The sequence below is a fragment of the Gekko japonicus genome, unplaced genomic scaffold (assembly GCF_001447785.1).
Source record: "Gekko japonicus isolate JY-2015 unplaced genomic scaffold, Gekko_japonicus_V1.1 scaffold2608, whole genome shotgun sequence".
Lineage (NCBI taxonomy): Eukaryota > Metazoa > Chordata > Lepidosauria > Squamata > Gekkonidae > Gekko > Gekko japonicus.
Window position 1 is genome coordinate 10554 of NW_015165900.1, and position 26885 is coordinate 37438.

At 40.6% G+C, this 26885-nt stretch overlaps 2 protein-coding genes across 2 annotated transcripts; one reads left to right on the top strand and one right to left on the bottom strand.

Annotated features, from left to right (window-relative positions):
• The first annotated feature begins 276 nt into the window (after window positions 1-276).
• On the top strand, window positions 277-9479 carry LOC107110558 (vomeronasal type-2 receptor 26-like). The gene is made up of 6 exons (XM_015411357.1): window positions 277-338; window positions 2798-3089; window positions 3218-4075; window positions 6269-6496; window positions 7632-7758; window positions 8578-9479. The coding sequence occupies exons 1-6, from the start codon at window positions 277-279 to the stop codon at window positions 9477-9479; spliced, it is 2469 nt and encodes an 822-aa protein (XP_015266843.1).
• A 203-nt stretch (window positions 9480-9682) lies between these two features.
• Window positions 9683-21231, bottom strand: LOC107110559 (vomeronasal type-2 receptor 26-like). Its single transcript, XM_015411358.1, has 6 exons — window positions 20941-21231; window positions 18794-19678; window positions 18156-18383; window positions 16901-17027; window positions 14862-15763; window positions 9683-9745 (listed from the first exon to the last, which is right to left on the bottom strand). The coding sequence occupies exons 1-6, from the start codon at window positions 21229-21231 to the stop codon at window positions 9683-9685; spliced, it is 2496 nt and encodes an 831-aa protein (XP_015266844.1).
• Window positions 21232-26885: the final 5654 nt, after the last annotated feature.

The window sequence follows — 26885 nt, forward strand, 5'->3', positions numbered from 1 at the left end:
CGTCTACATCTATGATATACCCTCTTTCCATGAGCAGCCGGCACAGCGGTTTGCTTCTGAATCTATGTGAGACATTCCTTTGTTTTCCATTTGCTGCCTATTTCTGTAGCTATGTCTTCAATGTGTGCAGCTTTTTATAGAGGAAGGGGAGATTGGCTCCTTATGGACACATAATCAATGATTTGATACATAGAAGACCACAAAAGGGGCAGAGAGAGGCACAGTGAAGAGAAGAATGAGCTTATTAGTCCATAGCCTGTATGTAGGCTTAGTAGGATGGTGTTCAAGACTCCAAACAACAGGCTGACTTTGAAGATGGATCTGAACAAAGATGGATTGTAATACATTTCCCCACAATACCCTGATAGGTGTGAAATGCGCAAATTATGGACCTGAGTTTGTGGCCTTGGAATTCCATTTCTGTTTGTCCACTGAACAGCTCAAAGTCTATGTTGCATTCTGTCCACAGTTGGTTAGATACTGACAATTTTTTAAAAGAAATACAAAGGCCATCACCAGCCATTGGAGCCATGAATGCTATTTTCAGTTCAGTCCAGATCAGTTTTATTGCAGAGGGCCAATGGCCATTACAAGTGATAGAAAATTTATACTCTTGAACCTTAGAAATGAAACTGCTCTGTCCACTATACAAAGAAAAAGAATTGTTTTATTATTATTCACAGCCAAAACAACCATAGCTTTGAAATGGAAGTCAGAAATTAAACCATCCCTAAACGTATGGTACAAAAAGTTATGGAACTTATACATAATGGAAAAAATATCTGACATAATGAATCCAACAAAATCTACTGGCGAATATAGTGAATTTACAATTATATGGCTACCAATCTTAAGTTTATATATACTTATCCTGTAAATGATTGCTATTACTTGTTATTGGAATTTTGAAAATTGAATAAATTATATTGGAGATAAAAACTAGTGATAGAAAACAATATACAATAAATTACTGTACCATAAAACTAGATTAAGGGACTATAAAATTAACATTTTAAAACTTATTTCATAAGAAAAGAAAAAACTCCCATAAATGTCCATTGAATACTAATTAAAATCTTAACTGGCCTCTACTGACACTAGCTTAGCTTGAATTTTCATGGGTGCCAGGGCAAAAAGAGCAACCTTGTATGAAACCGCATCTGCAAGTAAAAATAGAACTTTTCCCATCACAGCACTAAGGCCTAAGTTGACCAGGATAGTATTTAAGAATTTCTTCCTTGGAGTTGAGTAAAGTGGAGAGGCATATGCAGAGGCTCTGAGCAGCTGGAGTTTGGGAGTAGCAACCTTCAACCATAGCAGTGTATGAAAATGAATGGATGTAAAAGCTGAGCGTAATTTTAAACAGAAAATCTTGGACAGATCTTCTGCCCTCAGATGATCCAATTTAATGGATTTCATTGAGGAGAGCCAGGAAATTATAGGATGGTTAGTTTAACACTGATAATGGGTAAGTTGGTGGAATCCATAATTAAAGATAGAATTACTAAGCACATTGATGAACAAAAGCTGCTGAGGAAGAATCAGCATGGTTTCTGTAAAGAAAGATCTTGTCTCACTTACCTGTTAGAGTTCTTTGAGGGGGTGAACAAGCATGTGGACAAGGGTGACCAAACAGATGTTGTTTACCTAGAATTCCAGAAAGCTTCTGATAAAGTTCCTCATCAAAGTTAGCTCAGCAGCCATGGGATGAGAGAACAAGTCCTCTTGTGGTTTAAAAAGTGGTCAATTAACAGGAAACAGAGAGTGAGGATAAATGGGCAGTTTTCATGGTGAAGGGTGGTAAGCAGTGGGGTACCACAGGATTTGGTACTGGGTCTGTTGCTTTTTAACTTGTTCATTAATGATTTGGAGTTGGGAGTAAGCAGTGAAGTGGCTAAGTTTGCAGATGACACTAATTTGTTCAGAGTGGTGAGAAACAGGAAGGACTGTGAGACATTCCAGAGGGATCTGTCGTGGCCGGATAAAATGGCATCAGTGTAGCAAATGAGGTTCAACATGACCAAGTGCCAAGGTATGCACATTGGAGCCCAAAATCCCAATTATAAATACATGTTGATGGGGTCCGAACTGGTGTGACTGACCAGGAGATTTACCAGGAGAGAGATCTATTAGCCACAAGGTACAGATGGACCACTATGTCTGGGGCAGTGATACTCTGTCTTCTTGGAGCCTAGGGGGCCACCGTGGGAGGACTTCTGGAGTCCTTGCCCCACTGATGGACTTCCTGATGACAGCTGGGTTTTGGCCACTGTGTGACAGAGTGTTGGACTGGATGGGTCATTGGACTGATGCAACTTGGCTACTTTTATGTTCTTATTGGTTGGGCAGCGAATTGCCTGGCCTATGGTAAGGCTGAAGGATCAAGCCACATGTGACCCCCTTTCCTCTAACGTTCCCACTCAGGACTCCCCTTTCCCTCTATGTTCAGGACCCAAATAGATTAGGCAGTCCCAGATTTGCCACCCATCATGTCCCTATTATTTTTGTGATGTCCCTGACCCTTTAAATATTGGGTTTCCACTCTCTTTCTCTGAGATCCTTTTAGACATGGTAGATCAGTTTCCTTCTCAATCACATCTGTCTCACACACAGATCTGTCCTAACCATCCACCCTAAAATGTCAACCTTCTCCCTAACATGCCATCAGTTCACACTGGATGCACTCTGAGAGAGACAGTACTTATAGGAAGGGAGGGTGAAATATAACTAGGAAGAATGAATGAAGAGTATACTTTTGTTTTTTGGCTATCAAACCACTTCATAACTCTCATTACAGATCAGTGCCAAAGAACTACCAGCATAACTTGGCCTTGGCCTTTGCTGTAAAAGAGCTCAATGAGAATCCTAACATCTTACCAAACATCACTTTGGGTTTCCACATCCTCAACAGCTACTATTTGGGGAGGATGACCTTTAAAGCTAGCCTGAGTTTGCTTTCTTCACAGCACAGATTTGTCCCCAATTTCAAGTGTGATGCACAGAACAATCCAATTGCAGTCATTGGAGGACTGGAGTCAGAAACATCTGCCAATATCGCCACCCTACTCAGGATTTACAAGATGCCGCAGGTAGGCCATTCATCCAGGGAAATGGGAATTTCATTTATCTGGTTTAAGATTGAATGATATCATGTATCTGGCTTACGATTGAATGATATCATATATTCCATCTGTTTAAAAATGTATCATTTTTGCAGCTCACTTATGGATCCTTTTCTCTCATTGAGGGTAACACATTGTTGCTCGATTCCATTTATCAGATGGTTCCCAACGAAGCTACACAATACATGACAGTCATCCGGCTATTGCATCACTTCAAATGGACATGGATTGTGTTGATTGCTGCAGATGATGATAATGGGGACACGTTCTTGAAGATCCTGATGCCAGTGCTTTCTGAGAATGGCATCTGTGTTAACTTCACTGTAAGACTGCCAAAACAGACTTACTTACAAGATGGGGTGGAGGTGTTTGCAAAGCAGAGAGAGTATTTTACTGTTTATTTCCAAACTAAAGCCAATGTATGTTTTCTATATGGAGAGAACTCTTCCGTGTTAAGTCTGAGAATGTTGTTGTTCTTAGGCCCTTTCATTTCATTTCCACCAGTGCATAAAGTGTGGCTTATTACATGCCATTGGGACTTTGAATCACTCTCCTTCCAAAGAGTCTGGGATATAGAGGCCTTCCATGGTGCTATATCTTTTGCTGTTCACTCCAATCAACCACCAGGATTCCAAACATTCCTTCAGTCCCTAAGTCCTTCCTGGGCAAAAGGAGATGGTTTTATCCAGAACTTCTGGGAGCAGGCATTCAGTTGTTCCTTGGGAAATCTCGATGTTCATGGGGACAACAAGGAAATGTGTACTGGAGATGAGAAGTTGGACTCCATTCCAAAGACTTTGTTTGAAATGAGCATGACTGGTCACAGCTACAATGTCTACAATGCTGTCTATGCAGCAGCACATGTTTTGCATTCTATCTATATATTCAGAACTGGACGCAGAAGAATGGAAGAAGAAAGGACTCTAGGATTTCAGAATGTGCAGTCATGGCAGGTACTTGCTTCTCAAAGACACTGTGCTACTCTTGCCTCTGTAAGCCGCCCTGAGCCCACTGGGGAGGGCGGGGTATAAATACGAAAAATAATTAAATAAATAAATAAATAAATAAAATACTCTCATTCCAGTTGGCCTTCATTCATTCATCCACTAATTTATTTTGAATATCTGTACCACATGTCTCCATCTCTAGATGTTTGATGTGCTTCCAGAAATAAGTGTAATTCATATCTTATTTGAATAATAAAAATAATGAGCAAGAAAATATCTATATATCAACAAGCTGTTGAAACCAGGGGTTGGTAGACGATCTGGTACATGAATTAGGAAAAAGATAAATTGAATTATGGTTAGAGAGATAGATATGATAGGAGAACACATCATTAGGTTACTTCTGTTCGCTAAAACTCTTTGTTGTAAGAAGCGATGGTATTTTTTGTTAGTTTGTTTGTTCTGAAAACCAGTAAAAAGATTGTTAAAAAAAATAGCTGTTGAAACCAGTCAACCACAGAAAGGATTCAGACTCAGCAACAATAGGTGGATATTCTGTTAAGATTTGGTAGTAACATAGAGTTCCAAAACCCTCAACATTTAGTATAATGAAACCTTCTAAAACTTTGCAGCAAAATAAATAAGTACCTGCATAAGAACAAGAAATCAGTGAAAGGCCATAACCTGGATTGCCCAGGCAAGCTTGATCTTATCAGATCTTGGAAACTAAGCAGGGTCGACTCTGGCAAGTACTTGGAGGGGAGACCTCCTTGGAATACCAGTGGTCGGGAGGCGAGGGCAGGTTTTATTCAGCTACCTCTCAGAATACCTTCCAGGACCCTAATAGGGGCCAGTCACCAGCAAGGCTCCCTCTAAGCTGTGGAGTCTTGTGAGCAAAAATTCTACTTTGTGAGCTCCTGGCATTAAAGTTGTGAGCAAGCGATTTGGCTGCTGCATCAATGAGTTTGCTCTGGAGCCCTCCTTCCTGAGCTAAGACAAAAATGTGTGAGCCGGAGGCTAAAAAACGGTGAGCTAGCTCACACTAAGTCGGCTTAGAGGGAACACTGGTCACCAGAGGTCACCATGACTTCCAGGTGCACACACACTCACACCGGGATGCACATGCACACACATATGCAGATATGAAAATAGAATAAATCAATGCAAGCTGCTCTCCAAGGTGTTGAGAAAATAAATGTGTCTTCATTTTGCTTTATTAATTTCCCTTTTTATTTAAACCATTCTCATGCTGCCTGTCCATCCAGCATGGGGACCATAAAATGGCCAACAACTGAATCATAAAATAGTGTAATAACTAATAACTATCAGTATGAATGATACATGGAAGAAACTGGTAGCCAGTGCAGATCCCTTAAAAGTGGCATAAAAATGTTCCCCACTCCTCTCTCCTGCTAGTGTACTTGAGCTGCTTTTCTGGATCAGTTGAAGCTATTGTACAATCTCCAGAGGCTGTTGGATTCGAGAGTGCATCACATTTGTTGAACCTGAATGTAATCAATGCGTGGATAACCATGACCAAATGAAGACTCTAAAGGAAGATTACATCTAGTGTACCTCTATACACTGGTTAAAGGACCTATAAAATAGATTTTAGACTTAGAGCCTTTGATGCCTAAAAGGGAGACCGCCAAACATAAACTTCCAAAACTGCTGCAAAGGACGCTGCAATCTAGACACCCTCCTGAGAAAGATTAAAATGCTAGTAGCCCTTAGGTCATTTGTCATACATGAATGGAGAAGTGGACGATTGTGTGGAAAGGTTTCTGGGGAAGCAATGATATCAGACTCCTCCCACATTAAATTCCATCACTGTCTCAATGTACTTAATTAGGTCTGTTAGTCTGTCAATTTACTCAAGCTGTGACCCTCACCAATCCAGGGGACGGCTAAGTAACCTTATCCAGAACAGCTGATTCTGTAGACCATTATTTATCAGTGATCATTTTGTTGATAAATGAACTGGACTGATCTAATTTTTCATACCAACAAGAATGGTGGGAAATGACCTTAACTCCTCCACAAGGAATCCACTGGAACTGCAGTTTTTAAAGTTTACACAATGTTTGTTTAAGATGTATCGGCCACAGTCATCTATTACTAATTTCCAATCTTTTCAAAGATAGTAGCAATGGCTTCAGCATGTTAGGGTTCTTTTCTTTCTATTTCTGTCTCCACCAGCTGCATCGTTTTCTAAGAAGTATTATGTTCAACAACAGTGCTGGAGACACTGTGAGTTTTGACGAAAATGGAGAACTGAGAGTTGGTTTTGACATTACCAACTGGGTAACATTCCCAAATGGATCTTTCATGAGAGTGAAAGTGGGAAAGCTGGATCTTCAGGCTCCACAAGATGAAAAGCTGACCATTCATGATGATCAAATTGTGTGGCATAGAACCTTTAACCAGGTGAGCCATAGGATGAAAAGTGCATGAAAGGTGTGTCACATGAATGACCAGTGAAATTCATCTTAATAGCATTGCGTTGCTACAAATATCTCAACACTAGGAATCCATAATGAAATGTACAACTGCCATGGTATGAACTTTGAAGAAAAATATACTATCGAATTTGATTCGCAGAAAATTGATAGTGGATGGTTTTCAGGTTTGGAATGAATTTATTTCTTTTGCCATCCAATACTCAACAACTCTTCATCTTCACTTCGGTACTGAGGACGGATGGAAATATGCTTGCATTGGTGATCAAACTGGAAAAAACTTTTAAAATTTAGAAGATATTTCAAAATATTTTTTTCTTTTGCGTTCTTATTTTCAGTTTGCCTTTGAAGCCTTTCCACTTCCCTACTATTTTGTTAATACACCCTTATATACAACTATTGTATAATTGAGTAATAGAATTAAACAATAAAAATATAAAAAGAGAGGAAGGGTCACCAAGGACCATCTAAAAAGACTCTGATGTGGATTGGGACCCACATATAGAAAAGCCATGTGGGATGAGGATTTGGAGGATAAATAGGCAAGGCTGAGTGAAAAAAACCCACCTCAAAGTTCTATCTCAAAAGACCTGCTTTCCATAAAGGTTATCTTCCTTTTCTACTATGTGATCTGACCATATATACCTGTTTCACCATAAGGATCAACAAAATTTTCTAGGGTGTAAGCATTTGCAAGTAAAAGTTTTCTTCAATAGATACAAAGGTATAAGTGAGGTGTAACTGTTTTGAAACAATCATAAAGTACTTCAGTTTTAATTGTGGTAAGATCTCAAAGCATCATTCATTCATATCATCAATGTTTTTTGAGGGGGAAACTTGTTTCAGATATATGCCTAGATTTACATTCCTTATCCATATAAATATTTTAGAGATGAATGACAGGATACCTTATGATAGGATCTGTGACCTTTTTATCTTTCTTTTCTGAAAATAATGAGGAAGAAATTCCTCAAGATCTTCTCCACACTAGGAGAGATATGTGTGGCCATCTTTCCATATCAACACGTCAAGCATTGCCAGATTAGCATTTCTTCTCAGTGGTTATACACTTGATGCAAATCTTCCTCTTTGCTTATGAATAGGGAGTGCCTGTTTCTGTCTGCAATGAAAACTGTTGGCCTGGGTACAGCAGGAAAAAGAAAGAAGGGGAGAAATTTTGCTGCTATGATTGTGTTCCATGTCCAGAAGGAATGATCTCTGAGAAGAAGGGTAGGAGACACAAAGTCAAATATGTACTCTAATGGGGTATCTTAAAAAAGAACAATGTAGGATGATCCAAACATTATGTGATCTGGAGTGTATGGGGGAAATTGTCACATATTGTTTTTCTTTTTGAGGGATAAGATTCACAAAATTCTACACAAATAAACCAAGTATACCAAGTTGTACTGATAGGCATTTGGCTTTTCTTTTGTTTTTCCCCAGAATGTTGCACCTCTTTGGATGCTGTGATTCTGACATGCAATCTTTAGTCCGACTGTTAAAAGTTCCAACCTTCATTGTTGCCTTCTTGGCTTTATATGGGGATAGTCTTCAGGATCATGAAAGCAGGTAGATAGGCCACTATTATTTTGGTTTATTGAGACTAAGGGGAAATCTAGCTCTAGTGTGTGAATGCTACTTTTTAAGCATTCAAAGTATTTCAACTTTTACAGAAATAATCATTAACACAGCCTGTAAACTGAGACAGTATATAAGAGGACCAGATTTCCTGTGATCCATCCCATTAATGTATTTCTCCCTCTCCAATCCTGGCAGTTGGTTTCGGAGATCATCCGTTAAAACTGGTTAACTTTGATGAGGAGAATTGCAGGAGTTGCCAAGAAATTCCCTTGACTTCCTCAGCTTTTTGAAACAAATGAAATGAGGAATAATACTCTGATTAAAAAGTAAACTTTAATCAGATGTCATGATCATTAATAGTCAAGAAAGTCTTCCCATCTTGCAGTTGGGGCGCTAAGATTAAGAGAGTGAGATTAACAAAAAAAGTCTTAAAATGTTTCAACCACTTTTCTTTTCTTTCTCCAGACATGGATACCTGTGTCAAATGTCCACCTGATCATTATCCCAATCATCACCAAAATGGCTGTGTTCCCAAATATATAAGCTTCCTTTCTTACAAAGAACCATTAGGCACTCTCTTAGCGACCTTTGCTATTTTCTTCTCTCTGGTTTCAGTTATGGTGCTTGGGATATTTGTGAAGCACCAGGACAGTCCCATAGTCAAAGCCAACAACCGAAACCTTACCTATATTCTTCTAATCTCCCTTGTTCATTGCTTCCTCTCCTCTTTGCTGTTCATTGGACAGCCTGGAAAAGCGACCTGCCTTCTCCGACAAACAACTTTTGGCATCATATTCTCGATAGCCATTTCTAGTGTGTTAGCCAAAACCTTGACTGTAGTTTTGGCCTTCATGTCTACCAGACCAGGATCTAGGATGAGGCCATTGGTAGGGAAAAGACTGGCCTATTCTGTTATCTTTTCCTGCTCCCTTCTTCAAGTAGGCATTTGTGTTCTTTGGCTAAGTACTTCCCCTCCATTCCCAGATAGAGACATGCTCTCAATGAATGACAAAATCATACTGGAATGTAACGAGGGCTCAACAGCCATGTTTTACTGTGTCTTGGGCTACATGGGCTTCCTGGCTACAGTCGGCTTCGTTGTGGCTTTTTTTGCCAGGAAGTTACCAGACACTTTCAATGAAGCCAAATTTATCACTTTCAGCTTGTTACTCTTTTGTAGTGTTTGGCTGTCTTTTATCCCTACTTACTTAAGCACCAAAGGAAAATCCATGGTGGCTGTGGAGATCTTCTCCATTTTAGCTTCTGGTGCTGGATTACTGGCTTGCATTTTTTCTCCAAAGTGTTACATCATTGTCCTGAAGCCTGAGCTAAATAATAAGGAAATCTTAATAAAGAAGAAAAAATGAAAACAATACAAATTTGTATTCTTCCATAGGTGCACCAATGAAGTGACAGACATGTATCAATGCTAAGACTCCTTGAACAAAACTGTGGCAGTTGATTTACACTTTTATGGAACTGCTTTCTTATTCCTTATGTTAATTATTGACAGTCTGTGAACTTTGCAGTATGACATTCATACAAACATTTATCAGACTATTATAACCATTTACTCAAGTGATGTCTCATTTGCTAAAACCCAACACAACCCCACTTCTTCTTCAAAATCAATCTGGGAGAGATAAGCACACAATTGTATTAAGAGTGTGGGATCATTCTTGATGCAAGCTCATCTGTGTGTTGAGGAATCACAAACAAGCTGGCATAGGGAACTGGATAAAACAGATAAAATGTCTGAGCCTAGTGTTTGGGGGGGAGGTTCAGCGCTTCTGTTCTTAAGCATAAGTCACTCTAACCCCTATTTAGAGTACATTCCACATTCCTAAGAGGGACATAAAGAAAACAAACCTTATACCCTATTCTCTCTACAAGGCAATATGGCCCCAGCCCTTGATTAAGATATAGTTGCTTTGAGACAAGGAGGTCAAATAACAGATTTGGGTTAGGTTAAAAATAAGGGCAGGAATGTTCTATAATATAGTAAATCGATCCACAGAACAGACCAATCATCAGGCTCACTAATCAAACTTATTGGAAGATTTTAAATGGTTGGTAAATTCTTAGTGGTGAAATAAAATACTTTAATAAAAACTTATCTGGGATACACTGGCCAGAGAGGCATACTATCTCAATCAGCCATACTTATTTATTGTCTTAACTGTTTTTGCAACTGGAGTCATAAACAACAAACCCTCATCCCACAATAAACCTCATTTCACAGAAAAAACAAGGAAGAATTTGAAGGCTCCTACTGCAAATGTTGTGATTTGACAACAGCTGCTAGAAATTTTGCCACATGCATAGTAGTTTGTTTGTCTTCATCTCTAAATAACTGCTTCTGGAGAGAGGAAGTCCTGATTTACAAAAGGGGAGATCAGTTCATCTCTTAGAGCTGAAAATTTGGGAATATCAAGAAATATATGATACACAGAATCAATTTTACTGCTGCCATAATTAGTCATTCTGAGTATGAAATCCAATTAAATTTCCCAGACATCACACCTGAAGGTAGGGCATTCAGGTGTGCTATACCTTAACTGTGAATTGAACATTGAATGACAAGGCACTTGAGAGATTTACCACCAAACCATAGAAATATGGGGATCAGCTCACCTTAATAGTCGCCATGAAAAAAGGTAAATTTGACTGTAGAATGTGTTTGCAAATGCCTTAAGAGCATTCCTAATTCTAGCATACTTTATTTCTGTTGTGGTGGCTATGGGATGGGGGAGAAGGGGTGAGGGGGAGAAGCTCTGAAGCACCTGCTTTCTGGACTGATGAAAATAAAATCATCACTCACCTCTCCTCACCCCAGCTGGCCAACATGAAATAAAATAGGGGGATACGGTCAGGCTTCCCAGTCATAACACTCAACAACGTTCCTTCAGAAGTTTCAGTTTATTGAGAGTTAGTACTTGAGACACCATGAACTCTTGTGTCAGGAATGGCGGGAGAAAGAGTAGCCTGTTAACAGTTATACCCCTTTCAAACCAGACCCCCTGATCCAATAAACCCAGTAGCCAAGCACCTGAAAATGTCTGCAAAATACAGCAGTTACTTTCCCAGCGGGAAAAGCGGACCCAGCAGAGCTGAGCCTTCAAGGACACCAAACAGATAACACAACAGATGAGACGCAGGGGAAGGGAGGGTAAAGAGGAGGAAAGGGAGCTGGGCACCCCACACATTCCAGACCATGGCAGCATTAGGTGACAGACACAAACTTTAAATTAAAGGACTGGTAGTGTGTCAGCTATGTGCTCCCTAACAGCTTCTTATTTGGAAACCTACTAGACTAGGGCTGTACTTATGTGGGAGGCAAATAGAGACTCCTGCTTCCTATATTTCTGACTTGATGGACAACAAACAGATGGAGATGAACAACAAAGGTTTATTTAACAGAAAATGAAGTATTTAATAAGGTAAACATGATGTGTGGATAACTTTCAATATTTAAAGTAACACTGGCTCTCAAATAAAGTCAATAACCATTGAGAGGAGATTTGTTTCCCCTTTCTCAGGACAGGGTACCTCAGTAGGTTCAAGGCTGTTTATGCAGCACCGCTGTTGGCTGTGTCTCGGAGAAGCTCCAGAGACATACCAAAATGGCCCACCTTTTGGGGGGTCTAGAGGATCCTAGACTCAAGGAGGCTCCTGGAGGGGGACTCTGAAGTCAGTGAGGTGCATTTCTGGGTCACTTCTCTCAGTTAGTCTGAGAGTAAGAGATTTGAACCTTGTTCACCCAGGGGGTACAGAGAGCCATCCTGGCTTTTAGCTGTGTGCTACAGAAGAACTCGGAGCTGCGGTGGCTCAAGTGGTTAAGACACTGAACTGCAGGCAGTGGAAGTTCAGTAGTTCAGCAGTTCAAGACCCGAGTGCCACATGATGGAGAGAGCTCCCATCTTCAAGCTCTGGCAAACCTAGCAGTTCGAAAGCAAGAAATTGGAAGTAGATAAATACGTACCACTTTGGTGGGAAGGTGACAGCGTTCCGAGCACCTTGGTGTTTAGTCATGCTGGCCACATGACCACGGAAACATCTTCGGACAGCGCTGGCTCTTCGGCTTTGAAATGGAGATGAGCACCGCAACCCTAGAGTTGGATTCGACTGGCTTTCGAGCAAGGGAACCTTACAGAACAACTCAATTATATAAGAATAAATAGAATCTGCCTGCAATCTTCTCAAGTCTGTGAGTTATAACTTAAAGTTCTCTCCTCCCTATCTGGTTGTAATAAGTACCTTCACAGAAGGAGATTTGAAGGTGGGGGGGAGTGAGAGACAGTGTTTAAAGCCCGCTTACCCTCCCTTTTTTCCCTTTCTATTTTTTTAAACTTGGATTTATTCGTTGTTCTTGGTGTTCCCCCCACCTTCCTGGACTGGCAAAAGTTGTCTTTCTATCTAATTTTGTTGGACTGTAAGTCTTGAGAACACTGGCTTTTTTGATCTGCAAAAGATTGTTTATCAGAAAATAAGATATTTAATAAGGTAAACATGATGTATGGAACTCTCAATATATAAAGCTGACTCTCAAATAAAGTCAATAACCCCTGAGAGGAGATTGGAGTCCCCTTTCTCAGGACACAGTATCTCAGCAGGGTGAAAGCTGCTCTTTTCTTTCACAGAGCACCTTACCACACAACCTACACAAATCAGTTAGGAACAATGGACCCTTAGCAGGATAGATGAGACAAAGATGAAAAATTATCTAGGTACTGTGATGTATTGGAATCCTCACTTGAATCGCCCTATTGACACTCAATGTTAAGCTTCGAGCCGGCGAAGGCTCCTCCGAACTAACATACGATTGGTCACCCTCCACCAGCGACCAATCAGAATAACACACAGTCCCTGAGCAGGAAGAACTCCTATTGGTCCTTATCTAAGCAACGTTATTGGTTGATTATTGTAAATAGGTGTGGCTATGTTAGCCCAGGAATGTTTAAAAGGAGCCTAGCTCCCAATGTTAAACCGTTCTGGTTTTGGATGTGTTTGAGTGCTTGTTCGCTACTTCATTAAAGCTGAATCACTTAGCTGAAATCATTCTCAGAGTCTTTGTTAGTGCAATCTAACAGGTACTATGTTAAAAACCTATTTCTAAGGTGAATATAAAGAGGGCACTCCAACACACGTATTAAAGTCCCAATTTCCTCCTCAGACTTTGGCTACAGTATACATTAGTTTGATCTGGAGCTGTTCTTCCTGAGCTAAGACAAAAATGTGTGAGCCGGAGGCTAAAAAACTGTGAGCTAGCTCACACTAACTCAGCTTAGAGGGAACACTGCAGAGGGGTGTTGTGTGATCTTGGGTTAATCACACCATTTCATTCAAATGTAACTCAGAGGATTGTTAAAGAGGGGATACAATGGAGGATAGGGGAATGATGTGATCCACTGTGGGGTTCTATTGTGGAGAAAGGCAGCACATAAAAGGAAAGTGGAAAATATTTCCTCCTTTACAAAAGAAAAGGGGGCTAAGAACATTTGTGAGCTATCAGAGCCTGTGTTAAAAAGGGTTTAGTGTGTTAGATTTGGGTCAAAGAGATCCAAGTGGAATCCCCTCTCTGCCATTGAAGGTTGCTGGGTAACCGTGGGCCACTGACACATTCTCAGCATGACCTACCTTGCAGGGTTGCTGTGAAGATAAAATGGCAGAGAGGAAAACAATTTGAGCCACTTTCCATCCCCACTGGGGAGCAAGGCTTGTTATGATTTTTGTTATAAGTCTATTTTGGCTCCAGTTTGCAAAAGAGGATAATCTCTCTGGTTGTTGCTTCAGTCAGTGGGCACACTTCCAGTATAAAATATTTTGGGAGTCACACTTCTCAGTATTGGGTTTTTTCCATAGTTCTCACTCTTTTTAGGTTCATTACAGGCAAAGTACACAAATGAATACTACTAGAGAATCTCTTCTTCAATTGGAGGTTTTTTTTTAATTAAAACATAACTACTGCCTTATTAACATTGACTAAAAGAACAGAAACGTACATAGATAATTAAAGGAGAAGTATAACATAGAAGTATTTCGCCCCAAATATGAGTTCATAAGCATGGAACCTCTTCTGAGAAGACGCCTTTAGTCAGTTCATACTTCCCATGTTTACAGGCATTTCACATCATCTCCTAACAATAGCTTACTGTCCTGCTTGATAAGGGTACACATTTTGGGTCAACTAAGTATTTTAGAACTTTGAATACCATATAAAATAATCTAGACTTAAAATAATTTCTTAGGATATATAAAAACTGTTAGTTCAATTTTGCACCTTCTCATCTTAACAAAGTCTATTTAAAAATATTTGTTCTCTAAACTCCCTTGTTGTCAGGTTTAACTGATAGGCCATGCTACCTCTATTTCTGTGCACAGAGACAACTTCTGTGATCTTTTTTTGGTCAAGTTCACTAACTGTTCCCCTATATCTCTGGCTATACCTGTCAAAAATGCTAAGGGACATGATTGTTCAGGGCAAACTGTAAACGTATGCATAACGGATTAGGTCCCCGACATTAATATCTCTCTAGTTTAGCCACAGCCAGAATTTTCACTTTTAAGACTTACAGAAATAAAAGATTCAAAGGTACAAAGCTGGTAAAGTGCTTGCCAGGACCGAACACAGCATAAACATTTTAAATGACTATTACAGAATCATTCTTTCATCATTAATTTCATGGGCTTCTTTATATTGCATTTTTCAATGGATCTTGGAGACTATTTCATATTTAATTATTAAATACCTGAATTTCTTTTCTCATTAAATACTCTCTGATATTCATCTCAGGCCTCAGTATAATGATATAACATTTGGGCAAAAAGATGCAGCCCAATAACCCAGCACTGGAGGCCAAGATGGAGAAAATCTCCACAATCACCATGTCTTTTCCTCTTGTACTCATGTACGTTGGAAAGAATGAAAGCCAAACACTGCAAAAGACCAACATGCTGAAGGTGATGAACTTGGCTTCGTTAAAACTGTTCGGTAACTTTCTGGCTAGGAAGGCCATGGTGAAGCAGACAATGGCAAGGAAGCCCAGATAGCCCAGAACACAAAAAAAGAGGCTAACAGACCCTTCATTACACTGTATTATAATTTCTGCAGTCAGTGAGTGCATATCCAAATCTGGGAATGGAGGAGAAGCACCCAACCAAACAGCACAAATGCCTATTTGAACCAAGGAACAGGAAATGACAATAGAATGAGCCAACCATTTCCCCACCCACTTCCGGAAAATGTTTCCTGGCTTAGAGGCCATGAAAGCCACCACCACTGTAATGGTTTTTGCCAGCACAGAAGATACAGCGACAGAGAAGATGATGCCAAAAGCTGTTTGTCGGAGGAGGCAGGTCTCCTGGTTAGGCTTTCCAATGAAGAGCAAAGAGCAGAGGAAGCAGAGAAAGAGAGAGACCAGAAGGATGTAGCTGAGGCTCCGGTTGTTGGCTTTGACTATAGGTGTGTCCTTGTACTTGATGAAGATTGCAAGCAGTACAGCTGTGATCAGAGAAAAGAAAAGAGCCATAAAGGCTAAAATAATGCTCAAAGGATCTGCAAAGGAAAGGAATCTTGGAATCTTGGGGATGCATTGATCTTGGACCTTGTTTGGATAGTGACCCTCTGGGCAAGAGACACAATAATCCATGCCTGAAAGAGGAAGGTAAATTATTTAGAAACTTGCACAACTGTATGTGCAGAGAGGTGCCATGCTTTGTCCCTCTCCCCGTATGTGCCACTAGGTTCCTACCAGGTTCAAAAAGTGCAACTCTGCACCAGAACACTCCTTCACAGAATGCTCAGCCTCAAGGCATGCGATGGCCTGCTCTGGATACACCTTCCATCATGCAAGTGTCTTGGTGTGCTTGCCCTTTAACCCTACCTATCCCAAGCAACTCCCCCCCCATTCTTGACAACTAGCTGTGGTCTGACCAGTTTTGCAATAGGCCTGTTTATCTGCGAATGCCCTGACAACAATGACAGAAAAGAACAAGTGCTTCACACTTAGACAATCTGGCAAACCTCCCTCTCCAACTACGGTTAACCAGCTGATCCCATGCTGCCTATGGAGAGGATGGCCGGGTCAACCACAGCAAAGAAAAAATGAAAAAAGCTGAAGGTGAGAGGGTGCAGCTAGGTAAATCATCCTCTTCTAATTGGCTGGCCAGATTTCTTTGACCAATTAAGTCCAGTGCCTCATTTGAAGTTAATGGGGCTTGGGCAAATTGATCCATAGCATGATCTGCTGTGAATGTCTCTTCCTTGGAAACTCTGCTTCCCCCAATGATAATGGAATCATAAGACATATATTGCTTTGTAGAGCATGATAGGATCATCAGATGCTTTATCTCCTCTCCCCAAACCATTTTCCTTAGGCTAGAATTTAAATCATTGGCCACATCCGAAAGAGTTATCTTTTTTATTATATAATTTTCCCTCCAAAACTCTGAGGTACCTAGGCAAATGTTGGTACATGGCCACTAAAGGTAAAGCAAACCCTTCTGATTTTCAATACTGTAAGACTCATGACTAATTTCCGCCACACTGGTGTTATGCCTAAATTGCACTTTGTTGTGGTATCTCCTTTTAAGCTATTAATCCTTTCCTCAAAGAATTAATTAAATCACTGAAAATAAGTAGTGAAATGGATAAATAAGAAAAATCACTTTTAACCACTTTCTCAAATGCCCCCCTCCATCTGCAGATATTAAATTGCCTTCTGGGCGCCACTCCATTCTGACCCAGATATTTAGTTGAATTCCTATGTCTTAAGAATGCATCTATTACCTTCTTGGTTTGACACCTTCCCTTTGGGACATGGATCACAATCATAACAGCAGAATTTCTCTCCCTCCTTCATTTTCCTGCTGTAACCAGGATAGCAGAGGTCATTGCACAGAGATATGGGAGGTACCTACCCTTCAACAAAGGAAGTATATAGAGTTGAGAAGATGCTCATGTGTGTGTGCACTTACATTGGAATATACACCTCCTTCATATGCTCAGCAAAGCTGAGAGCAAAAACATAAAAAACTAAACAGCAACAGGGACAATTCAAATACTTCTCTGCTGAGCATTAATCACTCTACTTTTTGGGAAGTGGAAAGTCTTCATGTCCTGAAAAACAGAAGGCACCCTTTAAACCTCCCAATGATCATACTACAGAGCTGACTTCAAGGGCAGACCCATAAAAAGTGCATTTGCAATAGCCTCACCTTGATGTTACCATAGTATAGATACAGGTTGCTAGATAGGCTGAGTCAAGGTAAAGGGCCATCTCTTCCAGGATAGCTCCCCTCCATAGCATTAACTTCCTAGTCCATAAGTAAGCTGGGTACAGAATAACCCATAGGCTCTCAACTGAGACAATAAAAGTTAGCTGAACCCCATCAAAGCTGGGAAGTTCTACAATATCCTTCAAGCCTCAGTGTTGCCAACCAGCAGTACTTCTGTCTTATCAGGATTCAGGTGCAATTTGTTTTCTCTTAGTCATTTAACCACAAAAGTCAGACAGTAAGTCAAAACCTCTACTGCACTTGCAGGAGATTTGGATATAGAGATATTGAGCTGGATGTTGTCAGCATATGGATGTAAACCAATTCCAAAGCTACGCAGGATTTCTCTTAAGGACTTTATATAGAGGTTGAATAATATGGAAACCCATAAAACAAGCCCCCCCCCTCCGATAGCAATTTCTTGAGACTAGTCCATAAGGAATGGTTTAAACCAATTCAACGCACATTAAATGATACCTACTCCTGTGACCAAGCTCTCAAAAAGATGGCATGATCCACTATACCAACAGGTACAGATAAATCTAGCAGGAACGAAAAAATATTCAAATAAAGAGCATCAACTAATGTCCATAATGTTAAATTCTTTAAATTTAAACTTTAGATTCTTGGCCAAGCTAATGGTACCATTATTGTATGTCACATTGCTGAAGTTTTTGGGCCCTTAAAAACCACTGCATGAAGATCTGTTTCCCTGAAAGCTAAAGTCAATGTATCAGCATTTCAGAGACAATGCATCTCTTTCCCACCTGACTGAGGTCGCCATGCCATTTGATTCTATCATCATGAACAGTGAGCTCTTTTCCGGGAGGAGTCTGAGCCTCCAGCTTTCCAACTTTGACTCGTATATAGGAGTTATTTGGGAAAGTGACCAAATTGGTGATGTCAAATCCAGCTACTAATTCTCCATATCTGTTGAACATAATTTCATCTCCAGCACTGTTGTTGAATGAGATTCTCTGAAGAAATAGGTGGAGCTAGGTAGAATGAGAAAGCAGGATAACATTTTATTGGAATATTCATCATGGGATTTAAAAAAAAATCTAGACAGACTTCGATTCAGGAATTGAAGCAACTGATGAATGAAACTACTTTGCATTTGAAGAAAGATGGCAGTGTAGCACATACAATTTAAATACTGGTTACAAGAAGACAGTAGGAAGTCCTCAATTTGTTGTCCAGCTTAATGGACTTCTAGTAAGATATCCTTTGGAGGAATTAGGCTAGAACTATTGTAGTTTTCTTGTATTCATATTTGGCAAGGAGGGGAGAGAGATACCTAGTAAAAGGTAAATGCCCATTTTCCATAGGTGATTTGACCATAAAGCAATACATGAGACCCATCTTCAGCAGTGGGGAGCAGTCTTCAGCAGTGGGGAGAGATTACCTGCCAGGGCTCAAGGGTTAGAAAAGCCAGTTTGTCACCATCCTTCACAAGTGCATGCTTGGCTCTGTATGAATACATCATATGCAAGGAATGTGCTATAGCATAGACAGCATTGTAGATACTGTAGCTGTGTCCAGTCATGCTCATTTCAAAGAATGTTGCTGGAACACTCTCCAGTTTCTCATCTCCAGTACATGTTTTATCAGAATTGGTTGGATTAAGAGAATCTGGATATTCACAGTCAAATATTTCTTCCCAGAAGTCTTTATTAAAACTGTTCTCATTAGTCCAGTAGGATTTTTTAATCTGAAGAAATGTTTCGAATCCTAGGATTGCATTTGAGTGAATTGTGAAAGAAAGAGCACCATGGAAAATCTGTATGTCAAATTCCTTTTGAAAATGAGTTATCGCAAAATCAAACTGGGCAGTTGTAACCCACACTATCCCTTTAGATGTTCTCTCCGTAGGTTCTGTCTCTCTTATGGACACCATTTGTGCTGGCACCCAGAGAGTATTTGCCAGCCACATAGTGGTTGCGGTGTCTCCATATACAACAATAACATTTGCTTTGCTGTCCAGAAAAGATGCAGCATTACTGTCACTAAATTTCAGCAGATCATCTAAACTACCAAGCTGGACCTTTGTTAGAGTCCTTTCTGTGAAGGCCACACAGATTCCATTCTTAGAAAGCATTGGCTCTAACATCTCCAAGAAATGTTCTCCACCTTCATCATCGGGAGTGATGAACCCAACCCATTTCCATCTGAAATGGACAAGCAACTGGACAATTCCCACATACTGAAGGGCTTCATTGGGGACCATGCGGTAAAATGAAGGGAAATGAATCAAGTCATTCACTGTTGATTTAAATGAACCAAATGAAATCTAGAAAAAGAAAAAAAGTTACAGAGAGGGAATAGTAATATGTCAGGAGCTTTTTACTCCTTCTTTTCCTTTTTACAAATCTACTTAAATTTCACCATGGGATGCTCATTCACCCATTGCTACATATCACATCCTGTTTGCACAGAGTAATCATTAGAGCTGAACACTTGCAAAACTCTGCAGCTGTGTCCAGACTGTAGGACAAGGGATCAATGGATGTGATTGATGAATGTGATTTCTGACATTTCTCTTGACATGTATAATGCCAGCTGTCACTGTGCTTTATTAAGAGTTTGATTTTAGTATTTAGCCCAAGCAGAAGAGACTTAGAATAGAAGTAATTAGAGCATTTTAATTGTCAAAGGTTCTTTTAGATAGATTCAGAAAATAATGGAATGGAATGTATGTAATCCCCGCTGCCAGGGAGGCTGAGGCCGGTGATCTCAAGAGTTCTGGGCTGCAGCGGGCTATGCCGATTGGATGTCCACACTAAGTTCGGCATCAAGACAGTGTGAACGTAGTAAAGGGACTAACAGAGGTGCTTTGCCATTGCCTATCTCTTTCAGAAAATAATGGAATGGAATGTATGTAATCCCCGCTGCCAGGGAGGCTGAGGCCGGTGGATCGGATGATCTCAGGAGTTCTGGGCTGCAGCGGGCTATGCCGATTGGATGTCCGCACTAAGTTCGGCATCAAGACAGTGTGAACGTAGTAAAGGGACTAACAGAGGTGCTTTGCCATTGCCTATCTCTGCATAGCAGATCAGGTCTTCCTTGGTAGTCTCCCGTCCCAGTACTAACCAAGTACTACCCAAGGCTTCTCTGATCTAATGAGATTGAGCCAGAATTTAGTGCCTTGGAACCAGTTCAAAAAAAAAATGAATTGGACTTCTGGATTTTACATTTAGCCTTCTTTTCCTTCCAGTGAACATTCAACCTGGACCAATCATATAAGAACACTACTCTGTAACACACATAATCTTTCCCCCCATCATGTCTCCATCTATACATGCCCTTCACCCAGTGAGAAACATTATGCCCCCCCTTATTGAACACACATTAACGGAAACTTTTCCTTGCAATTAACTTGAGAGATTCATATCACAGTTCAATACTACTAGACATATTCCACCTCTGTTTCTGGTTTTCTATTACCACTCTCCCTCTTTCTGACCAAGCAAATTGGGACCAGAAATATAAGTAAAGTTCAAATGAGACTGGAGACTGGAAAACCATCTCGCACTCCCCATGCATTGACCCTACCTGTAGAATCTTGTAAAGACTTAAGATGTCTGCCAGGCATGAAGAAGTTTCAGAGCTAAGTCCTCCAATGATGCCTACCACAAGTTTCTCAATGCCACAATAGAAGTTTGGGTAAAAGCCATCAGATTTGAAGAGCAGGTCAAGAATGGTCCGATAAGTCCATCTTTTATCGATGTAGCTATCATAGATGCGGAAGCCCAGAGTGACATTGGGCAAAATGTTTGGATTACGATTGAGCTCCTCAATAGCAAACACTAAGGCCAGAATGTGCTGGTAAAACTTGGTCACCATGCTGCAAATATAAGCACTCTCTTTTTAAAAGCAGAACACTACAATGCTTGGTTTTTATACAATATTGGTTATAAAATGAACCCATATGTAAAACCCACAAGTCCAACACTGTCGGGAACAACCATCCTCTCTGTTCCCCTCTAGCAACTGTTATTCAAAGCCAGGGTGTCTGCAGGCTCATTTTAGTGAACATAATGAACAGATCTTTAGTTGGTTGGTCTAATACCTTCTTTAAGTCATCTATACCCATAGTTGTCATCACTGCCTGTGTCAAAGAATTCAATCTATTATGTGCTTTATAAAAAAAACAAAAACAGAATCACAAGTTTCTTTTAATAAATACAAAATTATCAGGTGAGTCAGAGCTTGACTAACGTGAAAGGTGGTGGTGAGGTGCCTGTTTGCTTTCCCCCAAATCATGCACAGGCTCCCATATATTTACTCCAATTGCTTTACATTCATTTTTTAGCAAGTACAATACTTCCTGGCATGAACTGTGCCCGTCAAGGTCACATTTAGTATAATTGGTACTGAAACTCATGCCATTCAGTGATTTTTGCTTTTTCTTTATATTAACCTCCCTGTTTAAGGGTTTTCCCTCCTTCCCTTGCTTTCTTGCTTTCCCGTTGCCAATACTGAACTTAACCACAGTGGATCATGACCGATTGTGTTCCCATTACTGGCTCAGTACACACATACTATAACACATCCAAAAGGTTTATGATGTATCAGGCCTTGAAACAGTTACTATGTGGGGCACTGACTTTACTGACTTCCAGGCCTTTGATTTTGAAGAACACAAGTCATAGTACCCATTCAGCATATTCTTTCCTCTATACCCTTCAAAGAAACAGACTGAAGCAATTTGTATCATATAAATTTAAAGTGTCATCAAAATAAAATCAGTTCTCATTCATTGGGGTGTGAGTGATTACTTACACTGAAAGGTGAATAAAGTCCTCAGATGGGTGTTTCTTGAAGGAAGCCTCATAGGAAATGTAACGAATATGAGTTGCAATCTCACCAAAAAGGATTTCACCTGGCTTGTACCACTGGTGTAGAATCTGAAGAGGCTTATTCCCGCTGCACTTCAAACTATGCACTTTGCACACCATGTGAGGCAGCAGCAGCAGCAACAACAATACGGACTTTACCATCCTGATGGGAAAGCAGTTCTGTGCACATAGACTCTTCCAGGTCATTCTACAGCATCATCTACAGTGTGTGGATGACTCTTATGGTTTCATGTTATAAAGGCATGGTTTGAGTGCTGGTCAAGAGACACTGATTCATCATACACAAACATCTCTCCTTTGTTCCTTTTGAAATTATTTCCAACTACCTTCTGGACAATGACTGGGGCTTTGATTGGATGAACAAATAACAGATATTTTGATGATTATAGGGGAGACAATCATTCTGCACAACTTTTGAGAACCTTCTAGTATAACGGTCTACAGAACTTTTGAAGCAAATATGTTTGTCCTCACCGACACATCACTCTGGGAAGACACATTGACCCCCACCTCCAGAAATCCCTAGGATATAATTGAATAGGAGCAGATATGCCTGGAATAGATGAAGTGTTGCTATAATTGCACATCTCCTCCCCCAGGAAAAAAATAGCAAGAGCCAAAAATAAAATACTGATGATCGGATCATCTACCATCTAATGTCTGAACATTCAGACTTAAAAGAAATAGGACATCAAGTGAGAATTGACATATTAACCTTTTTTAAAAAGTAGACTGTCAACCTAAACTTGGTTTAGCAATCCACAGGCAGATTTCCTGAGGTTTTTTTAAATGATCTAAGCAGCCACTGTGCAGGAGATGACATCATCTACTTCTTCTTCTTCTTCATCATCATCAAGTATGATGGTGATGGTGGTGGTGATAATATTTTAATTAATTTATACCCCACCCTATCCCACAAGTGGGCTCAGGACGACATACAAAATAAAATCCACAGAACAATAAAACCAATAAAACCAATAAAACAATAGATGGCATAATACATAATAGCAGCAAACCCCATAACTCGTATCAGATGAACACAGGTACACCAGAAAGCTCCGGTACCCAATTGTATTATTAAAACAGCAGGGCCATGAACAGGAAAGGCCAGAACAGTTGAACATCTGCCACCTCAACCAAAACCAATATGGAATTTGGATACAATACATGGTGATAGGGTTTAAACTATCCCTCAAGGTCATTTTCCCATTTAAGTGCTTCCAGGATAATTTCTCTTTGAGTGCAGTATTCCTTTTATCTGTCCTCTTGCCCCTCAGCTTCATTTGATGCCCAAAAATTCTAGCATCATGAGAAAGGGAGGAAAAGTTCTCTCTCTCTCCACTCTCTTCATGCATCATGTGTGCAAATAGCCCTTAAATCACAGATAACTTACGGTGACCCCACAGGGTTTTGAAGGCAGCAGATGAAGCAGAGCTGGTTTCTCATAATGATCATACCACTGGATAAGTGCTTCAATTGCAAAAGCATGTTCCGATCTACAATATACCTGCCAGATCTATGGATCACTAAAAGATCCTGCCAGGCTGATTGAAGTGGGCACCTGGTTTCATATCATGACTGGCTGTTAGGAATATAGATCCCAAGTCAGAAATTGTAAGGAACAGCACTTTCAGTTTTGTGCAAGGGTTGCCCTATGTTTCCTTCCTATATTTATTTATTTACTTACTGTGTTTATAGTCCAGCTATCTCACTGAGGCGCAATGTGGATTACACAGTATAATCAATCACAGTCGATACAAAGAGACATCAAATGGCCACAGTGTGGGTTGATATAATCGATAGGAGAAGATGTCAAATGAGCAGCATACTCGGACTCAGGTTATCGAAATCTGAATGAGCATAACATAACAAGCATGAAACAGAATGTGGATATGATGCAGAAAAACGGTATTGTCTTCAAAGCCATCACAATAGCGTCTGTTTTATTTTCAATCCCTTTCCAAATGACGCTTAGCATATACTTTGCATTTTCACTACAGCTTCACACCCAGTCAACGTGTTCATCAAGCCATCCGCGATGATTCCGAGAACTCTTCCTTAGTCGTTGACTGTCATTTGAGATTCAAACGGCATAACTGAATCTCATTTGCCAGTTTGTCATCCACTCTCCAAGTTCAGAGAACATCTTTTGGCTCTTCGTATGCCCCACTTTGGTTCTCCCCATCCTGAGTCGTTTGGTATCATAGGTCAACTTGGCCTCTTAAGTAATAATCCACAACAAATTAAATCACACGGTCCCAGGACCAATCCCTGCAAAACCACATTGCTGGCATCCCTGCATTGTGATGTTAGTGCTTAAAGAAGAGAAGCTGTGGCTCAGTGGGAGAGCATCCGCGTAGCATGTAAGAGGTCCCAAGTTCAGTCCTGGCACCTGCAGTTGAAAGGACCAGGTGATATGAAAGACCTTGTCTGAGACCTTGGAAAGCCACTGCCGGTCTGACTAGACAATACTGACCTTGATGGACTGATGTCCTCATTTAGTATAAGGCAGCTTCATGTGTATATCTATGTGTAGGTCCCCCTCATGGATCACTGCCTTGTCGTGGCGAGGGGGCTTGCGCAGTTCAATGAAGCTGTGGGCTATGCCGTGAAGGGCCACCCAAGACGGACAGGCCACAGCAGAGAACTCAGACCAAGCGTGATCCACCTGGAGAAGGAAATGGCAACCCACTCCAGCAATACTGACCTTGATGGACTGATGTCCTGATTTAGTATAAGGCAGCTTCTTGTGTATATCTATGGGTAGGTCAGCAGTTTTTCACTGCACTTCCTTATGACTTCTTGTCTTTTTCCTTATGTGTTTTAGGTGCTGTCAGGTCATTTCTGATTTATGGCGACCCTATGAAATAATAACCTAAAGCAGTTTTTCACTGCACTTCCTTATGACCTCTTGACCATACAGATCTTTTGGCTTTTTCCTTATGTGTTTTAAGTGCTGTCAGGTCACTTCTGATTTATGGCGATCCTATGAAATAATAACCTATGATAATATGAACTATGAAATAATAACTTTCCAACTCTATGATTCTATGATGGCCATGACTTCCTTTGTGAGTCAATCCATCTCATAATCTTTTCCAGCTGCCTTCAACTTTATCTTGTATTACTGGCTTTTTCCAGTGAGTCTTGTCTTCTCATAATGTGACCAAAGCACGAGGCGATCAACTGACAGGGGAGAGCGGAGCCAGCCTTTAAGAACCGTGCTGGCTCCGCTCCCCATCTCGGAGTTAAGGCTGCACCTCAGCCCTTCCTCCATTCCTCCTCATGAGGAGGCAAATGCGGCCCCTAGGAGGCATGCTGTGGGCTGTCTCCTGTGGGGCTGGATAGGGTCAATTTAATCATTTTAGCTTCCGGGAGGAATTTAGACTTGATTCCCCCCCCCTAAATAAAGGGATATTCCCTAAATTTCAGGCTCATGTGGCCTGCAGTATGGGTGTTAGCCGAATTGCTCTATTTCCTAAATAAAGATAGGGAATTATGAATATTAAATAGTAATTGGCTCTAAGGGAGCAATGACCTTTGTATACCAGAGTTCAATTTATTCAGATCCCCAGAAATAGACCAGGGGACTAGATCTTAAATATGATTTCTTTTAATAGAACATTCAAACTCACATACATTTGGAATAAAACAATTACACACTCAAGCAATACAGAGCTAGGAAATTAGATAGAATAGTACAGTGACAATTGTATGAGCAGGAAGTACCATTGGTGGGGTTATACTTTCGACGCAACAAGGTGATCCTGCTGTGAAAAATGGGGGGAAATACTAGGGAAGGGGGATTGTGTGATGGCCAGCAGCACACGTGGAGGACTTCAGACAGCACTACAACTGAAGTCGGCTAGATAGGGAGGGGTTAGGTAGGCAGAAGAGAGAGAGTGAACAATGGGCAGATATTCTCTTTATATACCCTAAGAGGGGTTTGGGACATGAGTCACCAAGCACATAGTCCCCAGGAAGCTGCTAGAAGCTGCTAGTTCCTTAATGGGCTAAAAGAATGGGATTAAGTGTTGGGCAATTGACATAAGGTTTGTTAATGGTGACACCTTTAAGAGTAAACAGAGGAAAAGAAAAGGCAGTCATTCCTAGTGCTTGGTTAGCCAACGATCCAGTGATCTGTATCATCATTATCTTGATGGGCAGTATGTGTGCTTAGCTGCTCAGGTGATCTCATCATGGCCAAGTTCTATTGTTTAACTTGGGATGAGTAGTGTGGTAATGCTAGGAGAAGGTGTGGGTGTGGGTGGAAGGTTGCCTGTGTGCTGGAGAAGTCTTTCAATTGAGTCCTTTCTAGGAACACTCAGGCTTCTGGTGTAAAGCATGGCTTCTACTTGCTGGCTGCTGCCTATTTCTGGCATCAGGGAGGTTGATTCATCTTCTGCAGGGATGCAGGGTTTCAAAGTACTGAGTATGTCTGTGGGTATAGGTCTGGCTAGCACACTGCTTCCTGGCAAGGCTTCCCTTGGCTGGTCACATGTCTACAGTCTGGGAGGTTGGCATCATCATTGGGCTACCGTATAGTTCAGTCTCTGGTACATCTATTATATAGTTCAACTCACAGCCCTAGCCTATAACTTTATAAATGCTGCACAAGACTCTTGTAGGGCAACATGG

Excerpts from the sequence above, each read along its gene's own strand:
- LOC107110559 (XM_015411358.1), bottom strand. The coding sequence starts at position 21,231 with ATGGTGACCAAGTTTTACCAGCACATTCTGGCCTTAGTGTTTGCTATT. Across the intron at positions 18,384-18,793 it reads TAACCCTTGAGCCCTGGCAG|CTCCACCTATTTCTTCAGAG; the intron begins GTAATCTCTCCC and ends CATTCTACCTAG. Across the intron at positions 17,028-18,155 it reads GGCATGGCGACCTCAGTCAG|GTACCTCCCATATCTCTGTG; the intron begins GTGGGAAAGAGA and ends GTTGAAGGGTAG.
- LOC107110558 (XM_015411357.1), top strand. The coding sequence starts at position 277 with ATGGTGTTCAAGACTCCAAACAACAGGCTGACTTTGAAGATGGATCTG. Across the intron at positions 339-2,797 it reads GATCTGAACAAAGATGGATT|ATCAGTGCCAAAGAACTACC; the intron begins GTAATACATTTC and ends CTCTCATTACAG. Across the intron at positions 4,076-6,268 it reads AGAATGTGCAGTCATGGCAG|CTGCATCGTTTTCTAAGAAG; the intron begins GTACTTGCTTCT and ends TGTCTCCACCAG.